Source organism: Limanda limanda, chromosome 6 (genome assembly GCF_963576545.1).
Source record: "Limanda limanda chromosome 6, fLimLim1.1, whole genome shotgun sequence".
Lineage (NCBI taxonomy): Eukaryota > Metazoa > Chordata > Actinopteri > Pleuronectiformes > Pleuronectidae > Limanda > Limanda limanda.
The window spans coordinates 26,484,623-26,508,443 of record NC_083641.1 but is presented as its reverse complement, the minus strand read 5'-3'; the positions used below and the strand labels follow the sequence as shown (position 1 = coordinate 26,508,443).

At 41.4% G+C, this 23,821-nt stretch overlaps 3 protein-coding genes across 3 annotated transcripts in view; 2 read left to right on the top strand and 1 right to left on the bottom strand.

The window, feature by feature from the left end:
* The window catches only part of LOC133003006 (histone deacetylase 6-like), a 28,507-nt gene extending 21,024 nt beyond the window's left edge, over positions 1–7,483 (bottom strand). Inside the window, exon 1 of the mRNA XM_061072592.1 lies at positions 7,430–7,483. Within this exon, the coding sequence (XP_060928575.1) occupies positions 7,430–7,483 (54 nt within the window). The remainder of the gene's footprint in view (positions 1–7,429) is intronic.
* An 8,152-nt stretch (positions 7,484–15,635) lies between these two features.
* Positions 15,636–18,560, top strand: LOC133003083 (E3 ubiquitin-protein ligase TRIM35-like). The gene is made up of 3 exons (XM_061072677.1): positions 15,636–15,876; positions 16,389–16,445; positions 16,533–18,560. The coding sequence occupies exon 3, from the start codon at positions 16,550–16,552 to the stop codon at positions 17,939–17,941; it is 1,392 nt and encodes a 463-aa protein (XP_060928660.1). The 5' UTR covers positions 15,636–15,876; positions 16,389–16,445; positions 16,533–16,549; the 3' UTR covers positions 17,942–18,560.
* A 1,066-nt stretch (positions 18,561–19,626) lies between these two features.
* LOC133003085 (E3 ubiquitin-protein ligase TRIM35-like) lies at positions 19,627–22,073 on the top strand. The gene is made up of 2 exons (XM_061072678.1): positions 19,627–19,960; positions 20,048–22,073. Exon 2 carries the CDS (start codon positions 20,065–20,067, stop codon positions 21,454–21,456), a length of 1,392 nt encoding a protein of 463 aa, XP_060928661.1. The 5' UTR covers positions 19,627–19,960; positions 20,048–20,064; the 3' UTR covers positions 21,457–22,073.
* Positions 22,074–23,821: the final 1,748 nt, after the last annotated feature.

Below are 23,821 nucleotides of genomic sequence, written 5' to 3'. Positions count from 1 at the left end.
CTCTATATAAATGTGTGTGAGACCACAGCTGGTCAGACTTCACTATTTGGCCTGGGTGATTTCTCCGAGTTCTAGAGCTGGTCTTGACCTGTACTACTTTTGTGTAATAAAAATTATTATACTTGTAAGTACTGGGTACGTGTTCCTTTCCTTCATCTTCAACTTCAACAACAAGAACCTCAACCTCTCGGCTGCCCAGAATATACCTTAACATGTACTGGCATCTTTCAGGCTAAAGCAGCTGAACCTGATGGGAATATTGGCTAAAAATGATCATGTTGGGTCTGATCATAATAACACAATCACAGAGAGAAAACTAACATGATCACAATGACGATGCTAACGCCATCACGATGCCACCGCTAACATACTCACCGAGACAGTATGCTTGTCTTTAGCAGCAGGTTAGCATGGCGATGTTGGCCCTTGCACTTACTGCTAATGTGGCTATTAGCTTACCGACAGAATGGCTTCTCCGTGTGACCAACATTTGATTAAAATTGAAAAAAAAATCAGCGAGTCCAGAGAGCGACAGCACACATGACTAATCTTTATTAACCCCAAACACTTATTGCTAATTATAGTGAAGGTTAAGATGTGTGTTTTTTTTCACAGCAGTGTATTGGGACTCTCCTGTGACCTCGTAATACAATTTCAATTTAATTTACACGCCTCTTCACTTCATTTGCTGCAGGTTCTCTCTTATCACGGCACGACCCGGCAGCCGAGCAGCGTTTCACACACCGGCTCGTTGTGTTCACTTGTAAACAAAACCTCCACACCACATAACGAGCCACATATTGACCACCGGGCAATTTAAGTCGCGCGGAATTCGGCCTGAACTGATCGCTGTGAAATTAACTGTGATAACAGCCACTAATACCATACTCTCCAGCGTTTCTGTCCATGCACTTCATTATTTCCCACTGCTTTGAACGTGTGCCCGTTTTTTTTACTGGAAGGGATTTAAGGGGGAAATAAGCCTGATAAATCCCAAATTAGGCCAAATAAAAGCACACGGCTCATCACTGGGGGTGTAAGTAAAAAAGTGCTGAAATTAGACTTTTCCTGAAAACGAGACTCATCAGGGCTGAGGGAATCTGCAGCCAGAGCTCTGCAGTTCTTGGTTTACAGACAATCTGGTTATATGACATTTTCACGAATTTGAATAATTCTTTATGCATTATCAGCACTGAGATTTCTATTTATTCAGTCTCACAATATCCATCAGCCTGTTCAAGCATCGCTAATAGACATATTTGTAAAATACCCCACAAATCCATCGAGTTACAAATGTTTTGTCCATGAGAGAAAAAAAAAAAATCTTATTACCACAGTTGGAACTGGCCGCTCTAACGTCCGAGCTGAGGAGCCCTGAGCATTTGTAAATCCTGATATCAATAGTTCCTCACAATCTTTGTAAAGCTGTGAGTATGAATTGAGGAGCGGGCTGATTGGTTTTTCATTCTTAACAGTGGCTGTTGGGAGGCAATTTAATTTCCTCTCCTCCGTCCTGCATCCTGGGAGACTTACTTTATTTTTTTATTTCCATGCTTTCCTCTTCAAAAATGTCAACACGACTTTGTCAGCAATAAGCACTTCCTCTGCCGTGACAGATATCACCTGACCCCAATTTATGAAAGGCACCGAAAAGACACACTCCTCCAGCACAATATGAATATATTATCAACTCGGAAGTGTCCTGTATTCGGCGGTGGGGAATTATATTGAAGGATGTGGTGGAAAACTGAGCAGACGTCACTTAAATAAGACAGAAGCTCATGAAAATACTCTGCTCTCCGTCTGTCTGCTCGCAGGAACAATAGTGAAACAACAATCAGGTGTGGATCAAAGGGAAAATATCAATCAAATCAAAAAGAGTCTCAGAATATAATGAAACAAATTATACTAAAAGCTTTTACTTCCAGATGTCTGAACAGTGAGATCCTGTCTCCTGACATATCTTTTCGGAGCTCCTGCTTTTCATCACAACCTTCTGCATCTCTGCTTGATAGTGCCCTGTCATTACCAAGCCGATATTAGCCGTGTGAGGATGGATCTCGGCCTCTCTCCTCTACAAGCAAGGCAAACAGCACTAATAGAGCAACCTCCTCTAATGGGGGTTTCTGTCACTCACAGAGAGAAGAGCCCGGGTAATGTTTATTGAATTCTATCTTCAACAACAGCCGTGAAAAGCAGACAACATTGGTTGTGGACTGCAGCCTCGACCAGGCACATCTCCCGTGTTACATAAACACCGAGCACACACACACAAAGACGTGCACACACACACAAACATCTGAGACGTCTGCACAGGTTGGCACGCATGTGTGTGCACGTGCACGCGCAAACACACACGCACAAATTGCATTCAAAAGACATCTGCCATCATGTGACCACGAGGCATTCAGATGCTACCCTCCAATGAATATAAAGTATAAACACTCCTCCAAATTCTCCCCCCATGGCCTCTATTTCATACCATTATCTTGGCATAATAAACACATTAGCTTCTCCCTACCCAATTCCTGCTCCTAAGATGAATCTTTCCCCACTATATAAAATAATTTGCCAACATTATATGTGCCGATGAATAATTCATGAGGGTTCATGGAGAGTTTCAGCCACATCTGAGTCCTGGAGGAGGCAGAGCTGACAGACACGCAGCTTCTGCAGTCGGACAGAAAGAAAATGGAGGATTTGCTGAGAAAGTCTTGCTTTGAAAGTGATGCACGGTCCTGTGTGCTCGGCGTGACGGCTCCTTCCTCACACGGGCACGAGGGCAGCTCAGATGAAGATGCAGGATCATTTCATTCTCTATTGAATTGGGATGATTGGTTCAAGTGAAATGATTCCGAAAGCTGCTGTGTGTGATTCCTGCTTCCGGCAGACTTTACCCGGGTGAAAGCTCAGGGACAAAAACAACCTTTTCTCTGTGATGGAAACATGAAAAATGTAACTTAATGACATAAGCATCATTTATGCTGTTTCTGAGCCGGATTTTCAAGAGGTACAGAGTTTGATGTAATATCTATCTCTGGTTATTTTGTATTTCTGTACTTGCAAAGGACAATTTTATTTAAAATTGGACGGGAGAAGGTCGTCTCTATTTCTGCGTCTCTGTATAAAACCATCATCATAACCCTAAAAAGGTTTTGGAATTATTAATCTCTATAAACAGATTCTAAATGTGAATATTTTGGAGCCAAAAGCTTCCTCTGGTGTCCATTTCTAGTTTTCAACAGGCTTATGTCGCCCGCAAGTTTAAAGTCCAAGTGTTTTTTTTGTGTAGACAAACAGACTTTTAATGATGAAAGGTTCGGGTCGGACTGTAAACTGTGTAGAAGGGAAGACAGAGTCTTGGCCTGGATATCTGCTGTCGCCACTGGAAGGCTTCCAGAGGCTAATTCATCATCAGACGACGGCCAACGGGCTTCTGTGAGGAAGAGAGAGCAAATGTCCCTCGGTGATTAAAGGCCATATGTGCAGTATTTGAAAAAATGGAGTAGTGAAATATTGTTAAAGATTTGTCTGGGGTCTTTCTGTGTTGTCTCTGCTTTTCCTCGTTACCCTCACAGGAAAAGTGCCACAGATGGACGGACATTTCACATAGTCTGAAATGTACCTGTGTAGATAAGAGCAAAAATATTACTGTGATAAACTGGGTTTAATTGATCTTTGAATATCAAGTCACTGTTTTAAATTGGAGCAGATTACGAGGCTGGAGTCAGTTGCAGCTTGTGATTCAGGGACAGTACAGAGTGTAAAGTCATAACTGACAATCACATCCAAAGGCTGGTTAATTAAGTTCATGTCGCTGTCACTTTCTGCCACAGCTTGTTTTGCTCAGAATGATTCGTTTACAGAAACTCTGATGTCAAAACAACAGGAACTCATCACGTCACTACAGATTATACACGAACCCCAATTTATTAAACATTCATCCTCGTCCCCCCCGAACACCGGATGTACACCCGCTTGCTCTCGTTGAATACTGACTGAATAAATATGTCAGCTTTGTTTAAGCACTGCAGTGAGCCCGGGGCAATGTGCTGTGAATGTACAGGGGGGGGGGGTCTCACGCACAAGAGGATGCACAGACCGGTGTGAAATGAAAATCTAACGTTTGAAACCCTTCGCTGTATATTCTCCATAACGTCTGCAGTCACTTTGAATGTGCATCATGAAGCCGGGCTGAAAGATGAAGGCGGAACATTAACGGTCTCCTCGATATCTGTGTTCCAGCTGCTGTGAGTCGACTTTGTGCAGCTCAAAGAAAAGATGTGATCTTCTTATACCCATTTTTATTTTCACCATCACAAAGCAAATGTAAGAACAAATCAAATCAGTGAGAACTTAGCAGACCGCACTGAATCGTTCACTTTTTAAACACCACTCAAAACCCTCATTTTTCTAAATCTTGTAAAATTACATGAGTATGAGTATTATTTAATTATAATGGAAAAATGTAATGTATTATTTTTCCATTACCGTTATTATAATAGCAGATTTTAGTTTTGCTAATCAAACAAATGATGGGCTGCACTGTTCGTTAACACCCTAAATTATAAATCAGCCCATATCGGCCTCCCGTTGTGTAGCTATGGCAACAACTCAAAAAGTAAAAGTATAATCAAACCTCATCTGCTTCTATTATTTCTCTGACACTCTTGACTGTCCGATTTATATTTTTTCAGTGAATCCAGATTGAAATATCTGGGATTGACATCATATTTCTTAAATTCACAGATTCCAGGCAGGTAATTCACAGACTCTGTCGACTACCTGACTTTTCCTCTGTCGCAGTTCGACTTGAGGTCACCGATCGATGGAAGGTCAAGTTCAAGGTCAACTAAAATATGGTTTTCACACATTATCACACATGAAATCACCACAAATAAAAGGCTGGCGAGACAATATGATCTCATCATTCTCCAACATCTCATGTCAGATAATTAACGTCATAAAAAACACACACTTTTTTAGATATCTCTTGTCCTAAGACTATAGACTTTACGCTTATATAGACTATAATAATCTATGATCATAGGGTAGGAATGACATCATCATCAATATGAAGTCAGAAAATGATATCATATACTGTCGTAATGGAAATAACTTTTGCAAGCAGTGAGTTTACAGACCTCTGTGTTGTTTGCATGCCTTTGGTACAAGTTGGAAAAACAGTGCTGTTGGTACAAGTTGTTATCAAAGAGCACGAGAGGACGAGCCTGACACCCGGGGCTGTGTGTTCTAATGATGCCACACATATCTCAGAGAGGGGGGCTGCACGGTGGAGATATTCCTGATGCGACTGTGACACGGCTGATTCAGGAGGATAGCGGGTGATAAGAGGTGTTGGGCTGTCAGTGTATTATCTGGTGTCAGGGAAGAGGTGATGTGGAGGCAGGAGGAGAGAGAGAGAGAGAGAGAGAGAGAGAGAGAGAGAGAGAGAGGGAGAGAGAGAGAGAGAGACTCAGGGACACAGAAGAAACCTGCTCCGTCTCTTTCCCCGGATGTTATTTTCTAAAGCAGATTTACAGACGCAGCAGCAGAAATCATTTTCAATTATCAAACCGAAGCTCAACCTGAAGAAGACACCAGCTGCTCTCAGCTAATTCACTGAGGACGAGACAGAAAGAGGCGGAGGCCAGACTTATTTTTACCTCCATCTGTTATTTAGCACTTCTGCTGACTGGCCCTGAAACCTCACAGCTCCTCCAACACACAGCGACACCTGAACTCTGTTGGTTTGAAGGTTTCGCTGCTCGTGATTTACAGGTTCTCACTCGGGTCAAACCCCCGACTGGCAACCGGTTTGTGAAGAGACGAGAAAGTAGTTTGGTTTTCTGTAAAATGATTCTCAAATAAAACAAAGAGAGAGTCTCCTTGTAGACGTGCTGAGTTCTGCTTTTTGAGAGAAAGGTGGAAATATTTCAAATAAAGAAGAAAAAAAAAGTCAAAAACTTAAGAAAACAAAGTTAAGTTGTATTATAATGAAAAATGGGAACAATTGTATGTGGAAGTGTAAAACCTTCGTGAGAAAAAGGCATGATTACTTTAAGAGAAAAAATTAAATTCATAATATTGCAAAACCAAAGCTGTAATTTAGTGAAAAATCCATAATACTACAAGAATAAAGTTATTTTCTTCTGTATAATCATTGAAATATATGGAAATAATTAAATAATTGTATTATATAAGGAGAATAGAGTGGTAATTTAATAAAGTAAAGAAGCCACAACATTTTGAGGACAAAAAAAACATGGATTCAACCCTTTGACAATGTTTTCAAAGTCATGATTTGTATAAAACGTGTTTTTGCTATTTGTGAAACTTACAGTTTAGTTTAAGATACTCCATTTTCCTCATTTTAACAGAAGTGAGGCTTCTAATCTATCATGACTTTATTCTCATAATATTACAACTTGGTTAATTTATTCTCTTAATATTATGATCTTCTTCTTCTTCTTCTTCTTCTTCTTCTTCTTCTTCTTCTTCTTCTTCTTCTTCTTCTTCTTCTTCTTCTTCTTCTTCTTCTTCTTCTTCTTCTTCTTCTTCTTCTTCTTCTTCTCTCAGCCCAAATCTCTTTGTCCCCAATACTCCATCACACTATATGGACGATGCACAGAATTTTAAATGTTTAAAACTGCCCTTATTAAATCATCTGCAAACTAAAGAGTAAAATGACTCATTCTATAGATTTGCAGCTATAACATACTTTTGAAGTGGAAGATCAGAAATTAATAATTCATGATAATTTGACTTAAAAATGCTTATATCTAATAAGCAAAAGCATGTTTCACCTAATAGTGTAGAATTATAATCTGCAGGTGGTGTGACCTTAACGGTTAATATATGATTTTCATTATATTATGCACAGCAATGCAAATCATTTCATTACACGTGGTATTAAAGTCTGAAAAGTGAACTTTAGAGGAAATGTCAAATGCTGTGGATGATGGTGTGAGTGGGAATTTATGAAATTGTGTGAGATACAGTAACCTTTCTAAAATGGCTTTATTGTATTTTAAAAGTTATAATAATAATAAATGTGCCTGCTTCTCCAGCAGGTCCACAGCTGCTTTGTCTTCGGTGAGAATACAAAACACCTGAGTTATTTAAAACCTGCCTGACAAACGTTGTAATCCTAACAGATGTTTGCTCAGGGGAAGACAACAAAAGCACTGATGGAGTATTATGTTCTATTATTACAACACACGGGGCTTATTTAGGTTTATTTACATTTGTTAGTCTTTCGGGGAAAACAGATTCATTTTTAAATCGTGATGTAATATTGGAAACAAAAATCGTATGCCTCAATCTAAGGCAGAGACATTCTGTGCATTTAATAAAAATATATACATATTGATGTGAGCTGGAAGGAGCAGTGGAGGGAGATCAGGATGTCTTAAAACAACACACTGACCTCCACATGCACCATGTAGAACCCGAACAGCAGGTTAGATGAGGCAGCTCTCATGTTGACGCTCCTCCATGGCCTCCTCCTCCAGCTCCGTCTCAGGGAAACTAAGATGTTCCTCGGCCAGGCAGGATGAGCTGTCCTTCCATTGAGTTGTGGGTCTGCCCCGGGGTCCTTCTCTGAGTTGTGTATGTGCAGACAAACCCCACAGAGCAGTGTCCAGGGCCAAACTCCTCACAAGCCTGAACCTGCTGCTGTAAACACAAGAGAAAAACACTTCTGTTTCTGTGGGATAGAAGAGACACAGCACTTCAATCACAATCACCACTGCTCGACTGCATGGGACAAAAGAATGAAATTTAAAAATAGTGGGAGGAATGTGGAGAGTTTTTTGAAGCTGAGGGGCTGGAATGAAACTTATATTTAACCGACAAATTTAGTTAAATCTACAATAATCTAGAAAATGACTTGCAGCAATTTATTTAACTGTTTATTCCTTTATTTATTTAGATTAAACTGTTTTCCTGTGTTGACAAGGTTGTGATACTATAGGAATCGGTCTCATTTGCGATTGTTTAGTGTGACTTTAGTGTATCGAATGCTTATGGTCCATATTCACATTCAGCATTACAAGCAAGTATAAACTGGGATCCATATTTTACGATACTGATTATCGTAATGACTGTCGTACATATCGTACAAAACGCTAATTTATTGTCCAAATACTTTATTTATTGAACATCTGGCTACGCTACATCCAACGTTTACTGACTTCCTTTGCTCGAGGCACCTTCCAGACACTAGGTGGGGTCGTAGAGCCGGACATCATCGCCTCAGATCATCCAACTGACCTTCATCATTTCCCTCACAGCTGCAAACTCGGCATTAACCTCAGATATGATCCTGATTTCACAATCTGTGGAATCAGAAACATAATGGATGACGAAGCACAGCCTTGGTCAGTGGCCACAGGGAAATGTGTTGTTCTCATTCAGTTTACACAAGGAGCTGTTTGGACCCTGGTGCATCATATTCCTCATAACCTCCACAGCATGCCCCCGCCGGGACAATTTCATAAAAGTTATGGATTGGACATCTTTGGGGGCGGAGGGACTGGAAACAGCTGAACTACTCAAGATGCCGCTGCACTTCTGCAGTTAAATACTCGTGTGCAGGAGGAGTGGCAGCGGGGCGAGTGGCTGCAGTGTCGGAGAGGCTTGATTGTTTCTGTGCTAACTGAGGCTCTGCTTGTTCTTTTCCCTTGAGGCCTCACAGAGCACAGACCTCTGGGAAATGAGCACAATGTGCTGCCACCGAGGAGAACGACCACAATGTGCAAAAAAGACTAAAACCAACGAGGGCGCTGAAACCTCAAGGACAGAGCAGCAGAGGCCAAACCAGGTCTGGAATGTGCCTCATGTGCAACGGCTTGTGAGGGTCTCTAAGAGGGAAATGAAAATCTGAGATGTTTTGAATAAAGTCGTAATATTATGAGAATAAAGTCTTAATATTACAAAAAAGGTTGTAGATTTCAGAGAATGAAGTTGAGAGAGCAGAGGGAGAGGAGCTTCTCTTGGCTGCTTATCTCCTGTTCTTTTCTTTATTCTTGTAATATTATGACTTTCTATCATTAAATGAAGACGTCATTTTTGGATATTACGGCCGTCTTACTTAAGATACTGTTTAAAGAAAGTTGTTCCTCTACATCACATTTTGAACGTTATCTCATTTTTAGTTTTCTCTTTGAATTATTCTGTTATTTTATCTGTATTTATTGTGCTGCACCTCTTATCGTAGCAAACATGTTTTTTAACACGAATTCTGAGCCTCCGGCATTTCTCTGGGTTACGTGCCACCAATTTCAAGGAGTGTACAGAGTAGAGAACTAGGGCGTCTGTTACTGCTCTTAGAAAGAACTCTATATTCAGCACTGAGACTAGTTCAGACAGCCGCTCTCTGATTGGCTCGTGTGTTGGCACAGCGTCAGGTGGAGTCAGAGATCACTCAGTATCGATCGTCTTCAGGGCAGAAGCAGAATATTATCAATGTGATCTAATCTGAATAGAGTTAAACTGTGTCCTTGACATATTTACACGTGTTTTTGAGCTGATTAAGTTCATGTTATCATGACCTGATATTAAGCTTCAAGGCACAAACTGGAGTGTGACTGTACACGTGTGCAACCTGCTCAAAGAGAATCACGCTACAGCGGCAGATCAAACCTCTGGCTGTAAAACACGAGAGCAGAGCAGCAGGTTGTGAAGTCGTGGAGATGAAGAGACGAGTCCAGGTCCAAATGAATCCACAGCTCTGGTCCCCTCAGTGGATGCGGTTTAAATCACTGTCATGGTTTTTAACTTGAGGTTAATTCCTCGTCTGTTTGATGAGTGTGGAGCAGGAAGGTGTCCCACAGGGCTTAGCACCATCCATGAATCTAAAAGCAGGACGAACTAGTTGTTGAACACTATCTGCTGTTTCTGTCATGGGGTTTAGATTGATCTCATTTACATTCTGCCGGCGTATTTGTTTTTTATCACAAACCTGATTCCCGCGGCTTGAAATGTGTCTGAACTCTGCAGCGGCGCTTTGACACCGACGATTCAGAGGCGACCACTAACGTGCACAGGTTTCATCCATGTCCCTTTGAGGTTAACCTCTACATCCCCCACCGTGTTTTCTGTATTTCAAAAGTGGCTGTTGATAGTTTGTTCTCATTAACAATGAGCAACACAAGCTGTGGCCAAAACTCGCAGCGATCCTCCGCCGTCCATCTGTGTGTTCAGTGTTCAGTATGCTGCCGACACTCTCAGCTTTATCAAAATATGGGAAACTATAGGGTAAAAGGCCTGGCAGACTTTCTGAGCGTTGATGAAAGCGGTGGCTTGACATGGAGGCAGCATATTTTGTTGGCACAACAATGAATGCTTGGAACGTGGTGAGCATCCAGATGGACGACAGAGAAGTGGATTACATGATTGGCTGGAGAAGTTGTAATGGACATTTTTAGTGCTGCTACAAAGACCGAAACCCCAATTTTCATGCAGCAATTCACAAACGGGCATAAAAATAATTGATTGTAATGGAGGAATAAAGTCAGACACACACAGACAGATGTGTTTGGGCTGCAGGAAAAAACACACAGCGACTGAGGGTGTGTATAAAGATGGACGATGTGGCAGCTCCCCCAAACGTGAAGCCAAAAATAGAGAGTAGTAAAGATAATGACTGTGTTTACATAACCAGATTAGTAAACCTGTTAAAAAATCTGTAAACGTGTACTGGGATTTGTAGACAACTCTGCACATGTGTCTGTGAATGTGTGTTTGCAGATTCTATGACACATTTATTCCATGTATCATCATATACGATAAATAAAAAAATGTGTCAGGTGAACAAGCACCAGGATCCGTCAGCGAGCTCACGGTGCAGAAAGTCTACACGACCCACGGAAAACTCATTAAGACCTTACATGGAACAAGGGGCTGAAAACCACTGAGTGAGCAGAAGCAAAGTCTGCACAACATGTTTTACAAGACACAGAGCAAAATAAAGATTCAGTCCATCTGCATTAAGCTTGTTCCTTCAGGCCTCGTATCAGGATTATAAACACACTGGACTTCGCTGATTCAGTTCGTTTCAGTCGTTCTGTTCATCCACAACAAGTTCGCAGGCTCCTCCAGAGGAAGCTATATCCGTGGATATACAAATTATTTGCAGAGCAGAGTTCGTTCTGTTCCCTTACGGTTGTATTTCCTACAAATACCGCAGCGTCAGAGTCGATATTTCATGTTCAAGGTCAAACTGTAGTTGCTTGAGCTGCAGAAGTAAACAAACCAGTCATACAAACAAATACAAATACACACACACACTTCTACGTAAGTGCATAGGAGTGCACACACACACACAAACAAAATCCTTAATACACAAACTCTGCACAAGCACCAACTAAAAAAGTAGTTGTGGAATCTGTTGACTCAGTCTGACTCCTCCCATTGGTTTGCGAACTGCAGTTTTTGAGGTCTTGAGTTCAGCATTTTCTCCCACGCCATCTTGGTTTCTTAAAAAAAAAGATGTAACAATATTTTGAGCAGCAAGGGGTGGAGCCTGACTGAGAGCTCGAGGACACCTCACGCCCACATACAACCTGTGACCTGCACCCATTGGACGATACTAGCTGTATCCACGCCCTATGATATACCGTCCTTTAGAGTCTATTTGACTCTAAATGGGACAACAATTTACAAAATGAACATCACGCTGTATTAACAATAGTAAAGGCAAATGTAATAGCATGCTAGTAAAAAGTAGGGTCATTGCTACAAATAAGATTTATCGCGTTATGACGTTTATTATGTGTAACTTTATAATTTTTCACTCTTATTTCATATTGTTTGTTGTAAAGTACTTTATTACTTGTTTTGAAAAGTGCTATACAAATAAATACTTAAAATTAAAATTACTTTTGTTTGCAAACAGGGGGGTCGCCCTGAGCTGGTAATTTGAGATAACAAAGTTTTATTTTTATTTTATTATATTTTATTAAATTATTTCTTCTCTAGTGGACTATTGTGGCCCTAAGTATAAAAGTGCTCATGGGGGAGGAACAAAAACGTTCAGAATCAGTCATAAGCGGTTGAACCTTCCCCTCTGAGCTCCTTCGTTAAGTACAGACAGCTCCCATGTCATTTGGCATGAGTCAGAGGGACGTCTGATTGAAACAACAATTACCAACAATAAAAAGTTCATTGAGTACTAAAGTACAGGACCCCTGAACGGACAGACGTGGCCCTCGTTGAGGAAATCAGAATCCAGCTGACAGTTTTCCTCGAGTCAGGAAAGTGGAAGCAAATCAGCGGCACCAGATAATCTGCAGATGGAAAATAGCAGCGGATCGAGAAAAGAAATCAGTGGACTGCATGTTGCGTGGAAATAAGCAGGGGGCTGATTACTTCCACTCGGGTTCGCCCTGGAAATGGCTGATGCCGAATCAATTTCTTCAGAGCGCACCTCCGACAAACAAGCTGCAGTGGTTTTACCAAACGGGGGAAATTCATGGGGCTCCAACTGTTCTCCGGCCCTGAATTCAATAACTCTGTCAATGTGACAGAACGTGTCTGCAGGGACACTTGAAACCAAACAGTAGATTTTCACCCCACAAAATCAATGACAACATACTAATTGGATGATAATTAACTAATATTTTAAGTAATTCAGGACGTAAATTAAGTGTTTACATGCAACAGAATGGTACAAGCTGTAAGTGAAATATAACAGTTGACCATAACATAATCATGTTTATTTACCCTTTGATTGATCATGATTAAATGTCTTACAATGCAACCATGATCATGCTGTTTCCTGTTGAACTGAATGAATCTTAACCTGATTTCTTTAGACACAGTAACCTGATTAACCTTGATCATGCTGTTTCCTGTACTACTGAATGAATCTTGGCCTGATTTATTTAACTAGGCATTGTTGTATTCATGTGATCAGAAGATCTCTACCTTTGACATTGTAATAAACCTCAACCAGAGTGGGAGGGGTTAGCCAAGTGTATAAAGACAGAGAACTGTTTCCTATCTGGGTGCATATTACAAACTAAACTTTGTGGTATGCACCATGCTCTGAGCATTAAAATGTGTGACAATACTGTAAGAGAATTGTGTCTCGTTTCCTCGTTGCTAAGGTGGGATTGTAGAAATTGCCACGACAAAGCTCACCAGGTTGGCAACCATAGACTGTCGGTGTGTCTCAATCAGGGGCTCAAACCTATCCAAGGGCTCATTGCACTTCGGTGATGAACAATTTTTCAAAGAGTACGAGCTGCATACACAAGTATCAAGCTTCATCTCAACCCATCAGCGGACGCCACAAATGTAAAGAAATCCAACGGGAATTAAAAACTGCCTCCTCCATGTTAAGGGATGGGACAGGGAGCAAAGATCACAGATGGTTTCAGTCAATTTAACGCACCGATATATATATTCAAGCATTTATGTGTCTGACTTAGATTGTAATAAGTTATTTGATGCTGTAAAATTAATATTAATGCATTATAGAAAATAAACGTTTTGTTTTCTGTTTTAATTTAAATCTATTGTGTTACTATGGGCTATAAAAATCAAATGTGATTGATTGATCTCCTCAAATTAAATGCAAAGAATGCACAGTTTGGAGAAGCAGGTATTTCCTGTAACGAGGACTGCACCGGGAGTGTAGGTGAGAAAAGTAAACATTTGGATTCTCTGCACCCTCGACAGAAAAAGATAACACATTCTGGCGCACTGTACGTACCTTTCCCCTTCTGACTTCTCTGTAAACTTTCTGAAGCATCAGGAGAAGGTATAAAATAAAACTGTTTGGGTTTGAACAGTGTTTGGCTGCTGAGCTCAAGCTTGTACTGATGGAAACACTGCAGGGTCCAGCAGAGTGGAAGAGGTGATGCATGGGTCAGACTACACGATATCCACCCAGTTAAAGTCCGACCTGGAAGACGTGTGTGGTGTCAAGTGGGTTCAGAACTGGGCAACAGGCACCACAATCGTTTGATCTCATGTATTGTATCAACCAATGCCACATCTGGGGCCCAGCAGACAGATTGGCATGTTTCCACGACAGGTTTCATCACCTGAAGAGCCAAAAGAGAGGAAGCCAGGCAGAAATGTAAATATGGCGTATCAAAAAGAGGAATGATTTTGTAAGTGTTGGACGGTGGGAACAGAGGAAGCTGATTCGTGGAGCTGTGCAACAAATATCTGTTTCTTATCACGAGAGTTAAAAAGACACGGACGCTTTCGTTGGATGAATTGATGGATGGATGGATGGATGGATGGATGCATGTGGAAAGAAGCCTTTTCTGACACAGGTGGTGATCATCCTTTACCATTTCAGGCACGAGAACCGAACATGAGTGCCTTTTCCAGTGAGTGGTGTTGATATTATGAAGTTGTGTTAGTTCAGTGCAAATGAGTATGTGCTGCTGTTTTTCTTTCAGTCCTCTGGAGCAGAAGAGCCAAACCACACCGTGACACAACCATTCTACAGCACTGTCTCTATTTTGCAGCCATACAAGTTCACAAGAGCTATGGGGCTCAAGCCAAAACTCCAGAGACGCCTCAGGAAGTACAGTCGCTGCTGGAGGACGTGCACGGTGCTGAGGGACGATGTGAAAGTCTCTGAGACGTGTAAATCTAAATCTATTTATACTTTCCACAGACGAGTCACTAATGAGAATCTGATGTCCTCTGATCTTTCTGTGGTTGACAACGCTTTCTTTGGTCTCATTGACATTCGGAGAGGTTGTTATCTTGACACCATATGTTTAGCTCTTCCACTTCCCTCCTATAGGCCCCTGTCCCTACTGTGGCTTATTAATCCAATCACTGTGGGGTTATCTGCGTGTTTCACAATGCTGATGATATCTCATTTGGAAACACAGTCCTGTGTAAACAGGCTGTAGGGGAATGAGACAGTAGGGACACTCCATTCCCAACTAATGTAGTTAGAGAGTCTGTTCTCACAGGGAGTTTCAGCACCAGCTTGGTTGGTACGGTTCATTTCAAAAGTCCAAACTCTAGAAACAAGTACTCCGCAAAGTACAACAAAGAGTTTGAAGTATTCAAACCATCGCAGCCAAAGTGCTGAAGGTTAGAGATTGTGAATTTCACAAATTATTGAGTTTACAGGTGAAGTATTCAGAAATAAATCAACCAGTCAACTTGTCTTGTCAAGCTCGATAGACATCAGTTGTAAAATGCAAAAAGTGAATGAATTTGTCCAAAAAGCAGAAAGGTTTATCTGGTTGAGGCTTTGCTCCTGTAGAAATGCCTGCAGGCCTGGAGTTCTTCTACGTATCCGACTTGTGACACCAATAGAATGGAATGTTAAATAGGTTTCTGATCCACATTTATTGAATGCCCAAAGTCACATCATATAATGGTGTCACACTTAAGGCATTATAATCACACTAAAGTGTACAATCATTTGATAGTGTCAGACTATCTACTGCACTCACACACAAATGAATACGCAAACTTGATCTGATTTGAATTTCATAAAACCCTCTTTAAGTTTCCATTTGTTTGCACTTCTGTCTCTTTAATGTGACTTCAGCTCTGCAGTTACATCACAGTCTCCCTCCCCCGCACTACCTGTTAATATTTAAGTTTCACTTTCACTCTCTAGCAGAACGACCTCTGAACATTGAACACTGATCAGATAGTGATCATATTCAAGCAGCTATTTCACAACCAAGTCTCTTGTCGGTGTGAGCTTGTTGCTACCAAAACACTTTTGACCAGTTATCAAATACAAGGCTTGAATTACTTTTTCCAATCGTGTCCTGACACACCAGAGAAAGCAGGAAACATCTGTTCCTCCCTGAAGAGACGCAGGCTGAAAACCAGACGATCACGTTCACCTTCTAAACCAAACTGGACCAGACGTCCTGAGTGAGTCCATGTCAGGATCTGGCACTTTAGTCTATGTTTATGTTTAATTGCAAAAGTGTTTTCTGTTTAGTAAATCTCTGTTGTGTGTGTTCTAGTAGTTTTCATGTTTGCACACTCTGTTTCCTGTTTTATTTTGGAGTCTCTGTTCCTTGTGTGTTGTTGCCATCTTCACTTCCTGTCTTTGATTGTCAGCTTTCCCTCATGTGTTTCACCTGTGTTCAATTGCCCCTGCCTTCCCTGTGTATTTAAGCCTCTGTCTTCCCTTTGTCCTCTGTCGGATCGTCTGTTTTTCCTGCTGTGTTTCTGGGTGCTGTCCTGATCTCGTGTAAGCTTATTTGTGTTTTGTTCCTCCTGTTCTTGTCTTTCCAGTTTGCAACTCCTTTAGTGTTTAAGTTTGGTGTTTAACTCCTTTAGTGTTTTAGTTTTGTGTTTGTCTAGTTTAAGCCTCATTTATATTAAATACTATTTTTGTTAACTACCTCTGCTCCATCTAATTCCACCAATCCTGACAGTCCAGCTACAGGAGAGAAGAGTGAAGCTACAACCTGCCGACGCTCCACACACTGACCGTGAGTTTAACAAACACCTCGACTCAGAGGGGAATTAAACCTCAGTGAAGTTCGTGGAGCTGTGACTGACTGACTGTCTGTTTTCAGCTTCACCTGGAGACTCAATGGCTTCCAGATTAGAAGAGGAGTTCTGCTGTTCCATCTGCAAAGATTTCTTCAGAGATCCTGTTGTTCTGTCATGTAGCCACAGTTTCTGTAAAGACTGTGTGGAGAGCTGGTGGAAAGACAACGTAGTAAAAGTGTGTCCACTTTGTAAGAAAATACATTCAATGATTGAACTACCTTGTAACCTGGTATTAAAGAACCTGTGTGAGACGTTCTTACAGGAGAGAATTCAGAGCTCTTCACATGCTCTCTGCAGTCAGCACTCAAAGAAACTTAGACTCTTCTGTCTGGACCATCAGCAGCCAGTGTGTCTTGTCTGCAGAGATTCAGAAAAACACACTGACCACAGATTCAGACCCATCGATGAAGCTGCAAAACAATACAAGAAGCAGCTTCGGGAAACTCTGGAGCCCTTGAAGAAGAAGTTACAGTGTTTTGAACGTGTTAAAGTAGAGTTTGAACAAACAGCAAAACACATTAAGGTCCAGGCCAGACTCACAGAGACGCAGATCAAGGAGCAGTTTAAAAAGCTTCATCAGTTCCTGGAGCAGGAAGAGGAGGCCAGGATGGCTGCACTGAGGGAGGAAGAGGAGCAGAAGAGTCTGATGATGAAGAAGAAGATTGAGGCTCTGAGCAGAGACATAACAGCTCTTTCAGACACAATCAGAGCCACAGAGGACGAGATGAGAGCTGAAGACGTCTCGTTCCTGCTCAACTACAAGGCTGCAGTGGAACGAGTCCAGCAGCGCCCCCTGCTGGATGATCCACAGCTGGCCTCAGGAGCTCTGATAGACGTGGCCAAACATCTGGGCAACCTGAGCTTCAACATCTGGAACACGATGAAGGACCTGGTCTCCTACAGTCCTGTCGTTCTGGACCCAAACTCTGCTAATCCAGAACTTATTCTGTCTGAAGATCTGACCAGTTTGAGACAAGGAGAGAAACAAAAGCTTCCTGACAATCCAGAGAGGTTTGATCATTATTTCTCAGTCCTGGGATCTCAGGGTTTTAACTCAGGGACTCACAGCTGGGACGTATTGGTTGGAGACAGTACAGGCTGGAGACTGGGTGTGTCAGCAGAGTCTGTCCAGAGGAAGGAAAGCACACTGTCTGGATTATGGGAAATAGTGTTCAATGAAGGTGAATACTCAGCATGGTCACCATCAGGATTTTCTGATCTCACTGTGCAGAAGATCCAGAGGATCAGAGTGAAACTGGAATGGAACAGAGGAAAACTATCGTTCTCTGATCCTGATACTAACAAACACATTCACACCTTCACACTCACTTTCACTCATAAGATGTTTCCATACTTTGGCACTAAAGATCAACATCACCCAGTGAAGCTGTTACCTGTAAATGTCTCTGTGACGCTGGATCAGAGCAGTTAGAGATAAAGATTTAATTCATCATGTTTATTTCTTCAAGAGAAATCTGCTGAATTTAAAAGTTAAACTTGTTGTTCTAAAGCTTTGTTTATTTCTCTTTTTACTTCTCACTCATTTTCATTTCTCCTGTCGACTTTCCACGTGTGTAAAAAGATTTCATTATTTTCTGATATTTATCTTTGGTTTGTTTTTTACTTTCATGCGAAATGTTTTCTATGATTTAGATTTTGTGTGGATCCATGAAGTCGAGCAAACTGATGAAGATCCACATAAAAACACATTTATTAATAACAGCTGATCATTGTTCACATTCAACAAACTTTATTAAAACTCACACATGAGACAGGATTCATGTTTAATCCCCTAAAGTCTGTTCACATATGAAATTATCCAACATATATGAAAATTTGTCTGTTTGATGTGATGAAGCCAAAATGACTCTGTCATTAAAATTGTTTCCATTCAATGTACAAATGTAAGGTGGCTGATGAGATATTCTGTTTGAAAAGGAAAGACCAATTGGGGTGGGGGGTGGGATAATGTTTTGTATGTTTTCTACTTGTTGGTTTGTTTGTTTGTATGTTTGTTTATTTGGCAAAAAAAAAGAAGCATGCATCTATTTGTAAAGGTCATGTAACATGATGTGATGTGTTTCAATAAACAGATTTATTAAAAAAAAAAGTGTTTCCATGAAAAATGAATCTATTTTTTCACTTTATTGTCCGCGGACGCTCGGACTCGCCTGCACCATGTGATTCTCACACAAACAGCAGAAACCCATGTAGACCTGTTAGCTGTTTCCACCTGGGTCAGGGTCTGAAGCCCACCAGGACCCACTGCAGAGAGACGTCTGGTTTCACAGATCACATGTTCGTTTTACATTTCTCATCACGTAAATCTGTAAAAAACATCATGACAGAGATATAATAGCAGTTTGAACGTGTGCGGGTCCAAGGGAAGCTCACCTGGAGGCTGATGTGTTGGAACAGCTTCATTCGTCAAAAAAAGTACTTTCAACAAACCTGCTGAGATCCATGTTTGTAAATCCTGGTTCTCATCATTACTTCTCATGTATTATTTTAAACATGTTTTTCCTGAAGCGTGTTCATCTGTCATGTAGACAAAACATCTTAAACCAAAAGCTTCTTAGAGTAAAACAAAAAAGAAAATGACTATAATAAACCCCATAAAAGTATAAGATGGGATTCGACTCGTTTTTGTTTTTATTATGTACATGTTTAAGCTGAAATAAGAATAAAACAAATTGTAAGGAGGTTCTGTTGACACACGCCCCATAATCACAGCACAATAGAGCGGTATCAGACTCATATTCTGACTAGAATTATGAGAATGACAACGTCAGGCTAGACTTGTGACACAAATAGAATAGAATGTTAAATAGGTTTCTGATAGCCACATTTATTGAATGCCCAAAGTCACATCATATAATGGTGTCACACTTAAGGTATAATAATCACACCAAAGTGTACAATCATTTGATGATGTCACACTTTTTACTGCACTCACACACAAATTAAAAAGCAAACTGGATCTGATTTGAATTTCATAAAACCCTCTAAGTTTCCATTTGTTTGCACTTCTGTCTCTTTAATGTGACTTCAGCTCTGCAGTTACGTAACAGACTCCCCTCCCCCTCACTTCCTGTTAATATTTAAGTTTCACTTTTACTCTCTAGCAGACCGACCTCTGAGCGGTGAACACTGATCAGATAATGATCATATTCAAGAAGCTATTTTACAACCAAGTCTCTTGTCTGTGTGAGCTTGTTGCTGCCAAAACACTTTTGACCAGTTATCAAATCCAAGGCTTGAATTACTTTTAACAATCGTGTCCTGACACACCAGAGAAACCAGGAAACATCTGTTCCTCCCTGAAGAGACGCAGGCTGAAAACCAGACGATCACATTCACCTTCCAAACCAAACCAGACCAGACATCCTGAGTGAGTCCAGCTAGGAGAGAAGAGTGAAGCTACAACCTGCCGACGCTCCACACACTGACCGTGAGTTTAACAAACACCTCGACTCAGAGGGGAATTAAACCTCAGTGAAGTTCGTGGAGCTGTGACTGACTGACTGTCTGTTTTCAGCTTCACCTGGAGACTTAATGGCTTCCAGATCAGAAGTGGATTTCTGTTGTTCCATCTGCCAAGATGTCTTCAGAGATCCTGTTGTTCTGTCATGTAGCCACAGCTTCTGTAGAGACTGTTTGAAGAGCTGGTGGAAAGACAAAGCAGTAAAAGAGTGTCCACTTTGTAAGAGAAGATCTTCAAGGTCAGAACCACCTGGTAACCTGGTGTTAAAGAACCTGTGTGAGAGGTTCTTACAGGAGAGAATTCAGAGCTCTTCACATGCTCTCTGCAGTCTGCACTCAGAGAAACTCAGAGTCTTCTGTCTGGACCATCAGCAGCCAGTGTGTCTCGTCTGCAGAGATTCAAAAAAACATGCTGACCACAGATTCAGCCCCATCGATGAAGCTGCACAGCAACACAAGAAGCAGCTTCAGGAAACTCTGGAGCCCTTGAAGAAGAAGTTACAGTGTTTTACACGTGTTAAAGTAAATTGTGAACAAACAGCAAAACACATTAAGGTCCAGGCTGGACTCACAGAGAGGCAGATCAAGGAGCAGTTTAAAAATCTTCATCAGTTTCTGGAGGAGGAAGAGGTGGCCAGGATGGCTGCACTGAGGCAGGAAGAGGAGCAGAAGAGTCGGATGATGAAGAAGAAGATTGAGGCTCTGAGCAGAGACATAACAGCTCTTTCAGACACAATCAGAGCCACAGAGGACGAGATGAGAGCTGAAGACGTCTTGTTCCTGCTCAACTACAAGGCTGCAGTGGAACAAGTTCAGCAGCACCCCCTGCTGGATGATCCACGGCTGGCCTCAGGAGCTCTGATAGACGTTGCCAAACATCTGTGCAACCTGAGCTTCAACATCTGGAACAAGATGAAGGACCTGGTCTCCTACAGTCCCGTGGTTCTGAACCCAAACTCTGCTAATCCAGTACTCGTCCTGTCTGAAGATCTGACCAGTTTGAGAGTAGGAAAAAAACAGAAGCTTCCTGACAATCTAGAGAGGTTTGATCATTTCTTCTCAGTCCTGGGATCTCAGGGTTTTAACTCAGGGACTCACAGCTGGGACGTCCTGGTTGGAGACAGTACACGCTGGTCAATGGGTGTGTCAGCAGGGTTTGTCCAGAGGAAGGGGACCATGCTGTGTGGAACATGGGGAATATGGTTCCATGAAGGTAAATACACAGCAGTGTCACCATCAGCATTTTCTGATCTCACTGTGCAGAAGATCCAGAGGATCAGAGTGAAACTGGACTGGAACAGAGGAAAACTATCGTTCTCTGATCCTGATACTAACAAACACATTCACACCTTCACACTCACTTTCACTCATAAGATGTTTCCATACTTTGGCACTAGAGATCAACATCACCCAGTGAAGCTGTTACCTGTGAATGTCTCTGTGACGCTGGATCAGAGCAGTTAGAGATAAAGATTTTATTCATCATGTTTATTTCTTCTAGAGAAATCTGCTGAATTTAAATGTTAAACTCGTTATTCTAAAGCTTTGTTTATTTCTCTTCTTCTCACTCATGTTTATTTCTCCTGTCGACTTACCACGTGTGTAAAAAGATTTCATTATTATCTGATATTTATCTTTGGTTTGTTTTTTACTTTCATGGGAAATGTTTATATCATTTAGATTTTGTGTGGATCCATGAAGTCGAGCAAACTGATGAAGATCCACATAAAAACACATTTATTAATAACAGCTGATCATTGTTCACATTCAACAAACTTAAATAAAACTCACACATGACACAGGATTCATGTTTAATCACCTAAAGTCTGTTCACATATGAAATAATCCAACATATATGAACATTTTTCTGTTTGATGTGATGAAGGCAAAATGATTCTGTCATTAAAAGTGTTTCCATTCAATGTACAAATGTAAGGTGGCTGATGAGATATTCTGTTTGAAAAGGGAAGACCAATTGGGGTGGGGGGTGGGATAATGTTTTGTATGTTTTCTACTTGTTGGTTTGTTTGTTTGTATGTTTGTTTATTTGGCAAAAAAAAAGAAGAAGCATGCATCTATTTGTAAAGGTCATGAAACATGATGTGATGTGTTTCAATAAACAGATTTATAAAAAAAAAAAGTGTTTCCATGAAAAATGAATCTATTTTTTCACTTTATTGTCCGCGGACGCTCGGACTCGCCTGCACCATGTGATTCTCACACAAACAGCAGAAACCCATGTAGACCTGTTAGCTGTTTCCACCTGGGTCAGGGTCTGAAGCCCACCAGGACCCACTGTGCACAGAGAGACGTCTGGTTTCACAGATTATCACATGTTCCTTTTACATTTATCATCACGTAAATCTGTAAAAAACATCATGACATCGATATAACAGCAGTTTGAACGTGTGTGGGTCTGAGGGAAGCTCACCTGGAGGCTGATGTGTTGGAACAGCTTCAATCGTCAAAAAAAGGACTTTCAACAAACCTGCTGAGATCCATGTTTGTAAATCCTGGTTCTCATCATTACATCTCATGTATTATTTTAAACATGTTTTCCTGGAGCGTGTTCATCTGTCATGTAGACAATACATCTTAAACCAAAAGCTTCTTAGAGTAAAACAAAAAAGAAAATGATTATAATAAACCCCATAAAAGTATAAGATGGGATTCGACTCGCTTTTTTTCTTATTATGTACATGTTTAAGATGAAATAATAATAAAACAAATTGTGACAGAAGAAAACATCAGATCAGTGACGAGGAGACGACAGGATAACGTCTTGACATGTAACCTCAGGTGAGTGGGCACATTGATGAACAGTTACAAATACTTCTGGATGAAAAGGAGGAGCCATACACATAAGACACTGACTGAAGACAAATCTGAACATGTGTGACCCCAAGAATCTCCTCCTGTGTTCTGTTCAACATCCATGTTCCAGAGTTCACGCCTGAAAACGGTTTTAATCCCACAATCTGGTAGTTGTCTTAACTCACAAGACGCTGTTCTCAAGGGAGCGACAACAAATCCAATTCTGCTCAAACTCTTGTTTTGTCGAGACGAAGCATTATTGGTATGACAGCCGCTCCGTGGAACCGATGACTGATCTCGATGTAACATTTTCTTGTCGGCTGGCTGCGGAGGACTATGATTACTGATTGACAGAAACAACCGTTTTCCGTCCAAACCCCCTGCTAGAAAACAGTCCCAATTTAAAAAAAAAAAAAAGTCAAAACTTTCACTCCTGTGCGCTAACTCTGGTGTAATTTTCAATTTTCTCTACAGCTAGTAAATACCAGGGATGTCAAAGTGGAAGTGCAGAGGTAACCTGAGGGCACAGTGGTCCTATCTGGAAACACACAGAGCCCAGCGTGACACCGTCTCAGTCCACAGGAGCCCACGGCTGATTGATGGTGAGAGCTTCTCTCTCGGGTTAGAGGAGGAAGAGGAGCATTCGGGAGAAGAGGGGATAAAAGGAAAGGGACGGATGTTGAGTGTGGAATCAGTCTCATTAAAAGTCTTCATGTGGCTCGTCGATGTTATGACGGACATTAGATCTCTGCGGTGTGCGGGTACATATTTAAGGGAGGTGGCGTAAGGTGGGGGAAACACACCTTCAGCTAAATCAATCGGACAGATATAAGATGAGGAGACGCTGCAGCTCCTGTGTGTGAAAAGTTTTGCTGTCGGCCGACCCCCTGAGACGCAGACGCAGCATGTGGCTCCTCGTGATACAGGCGGCGGCTGTCGGGAGGCCGGTAGCAGGTGACCCGGGTGTCCACCCTCTGCCGGGGCGTGTTTATATACTGCTCCCCTTCATCACACC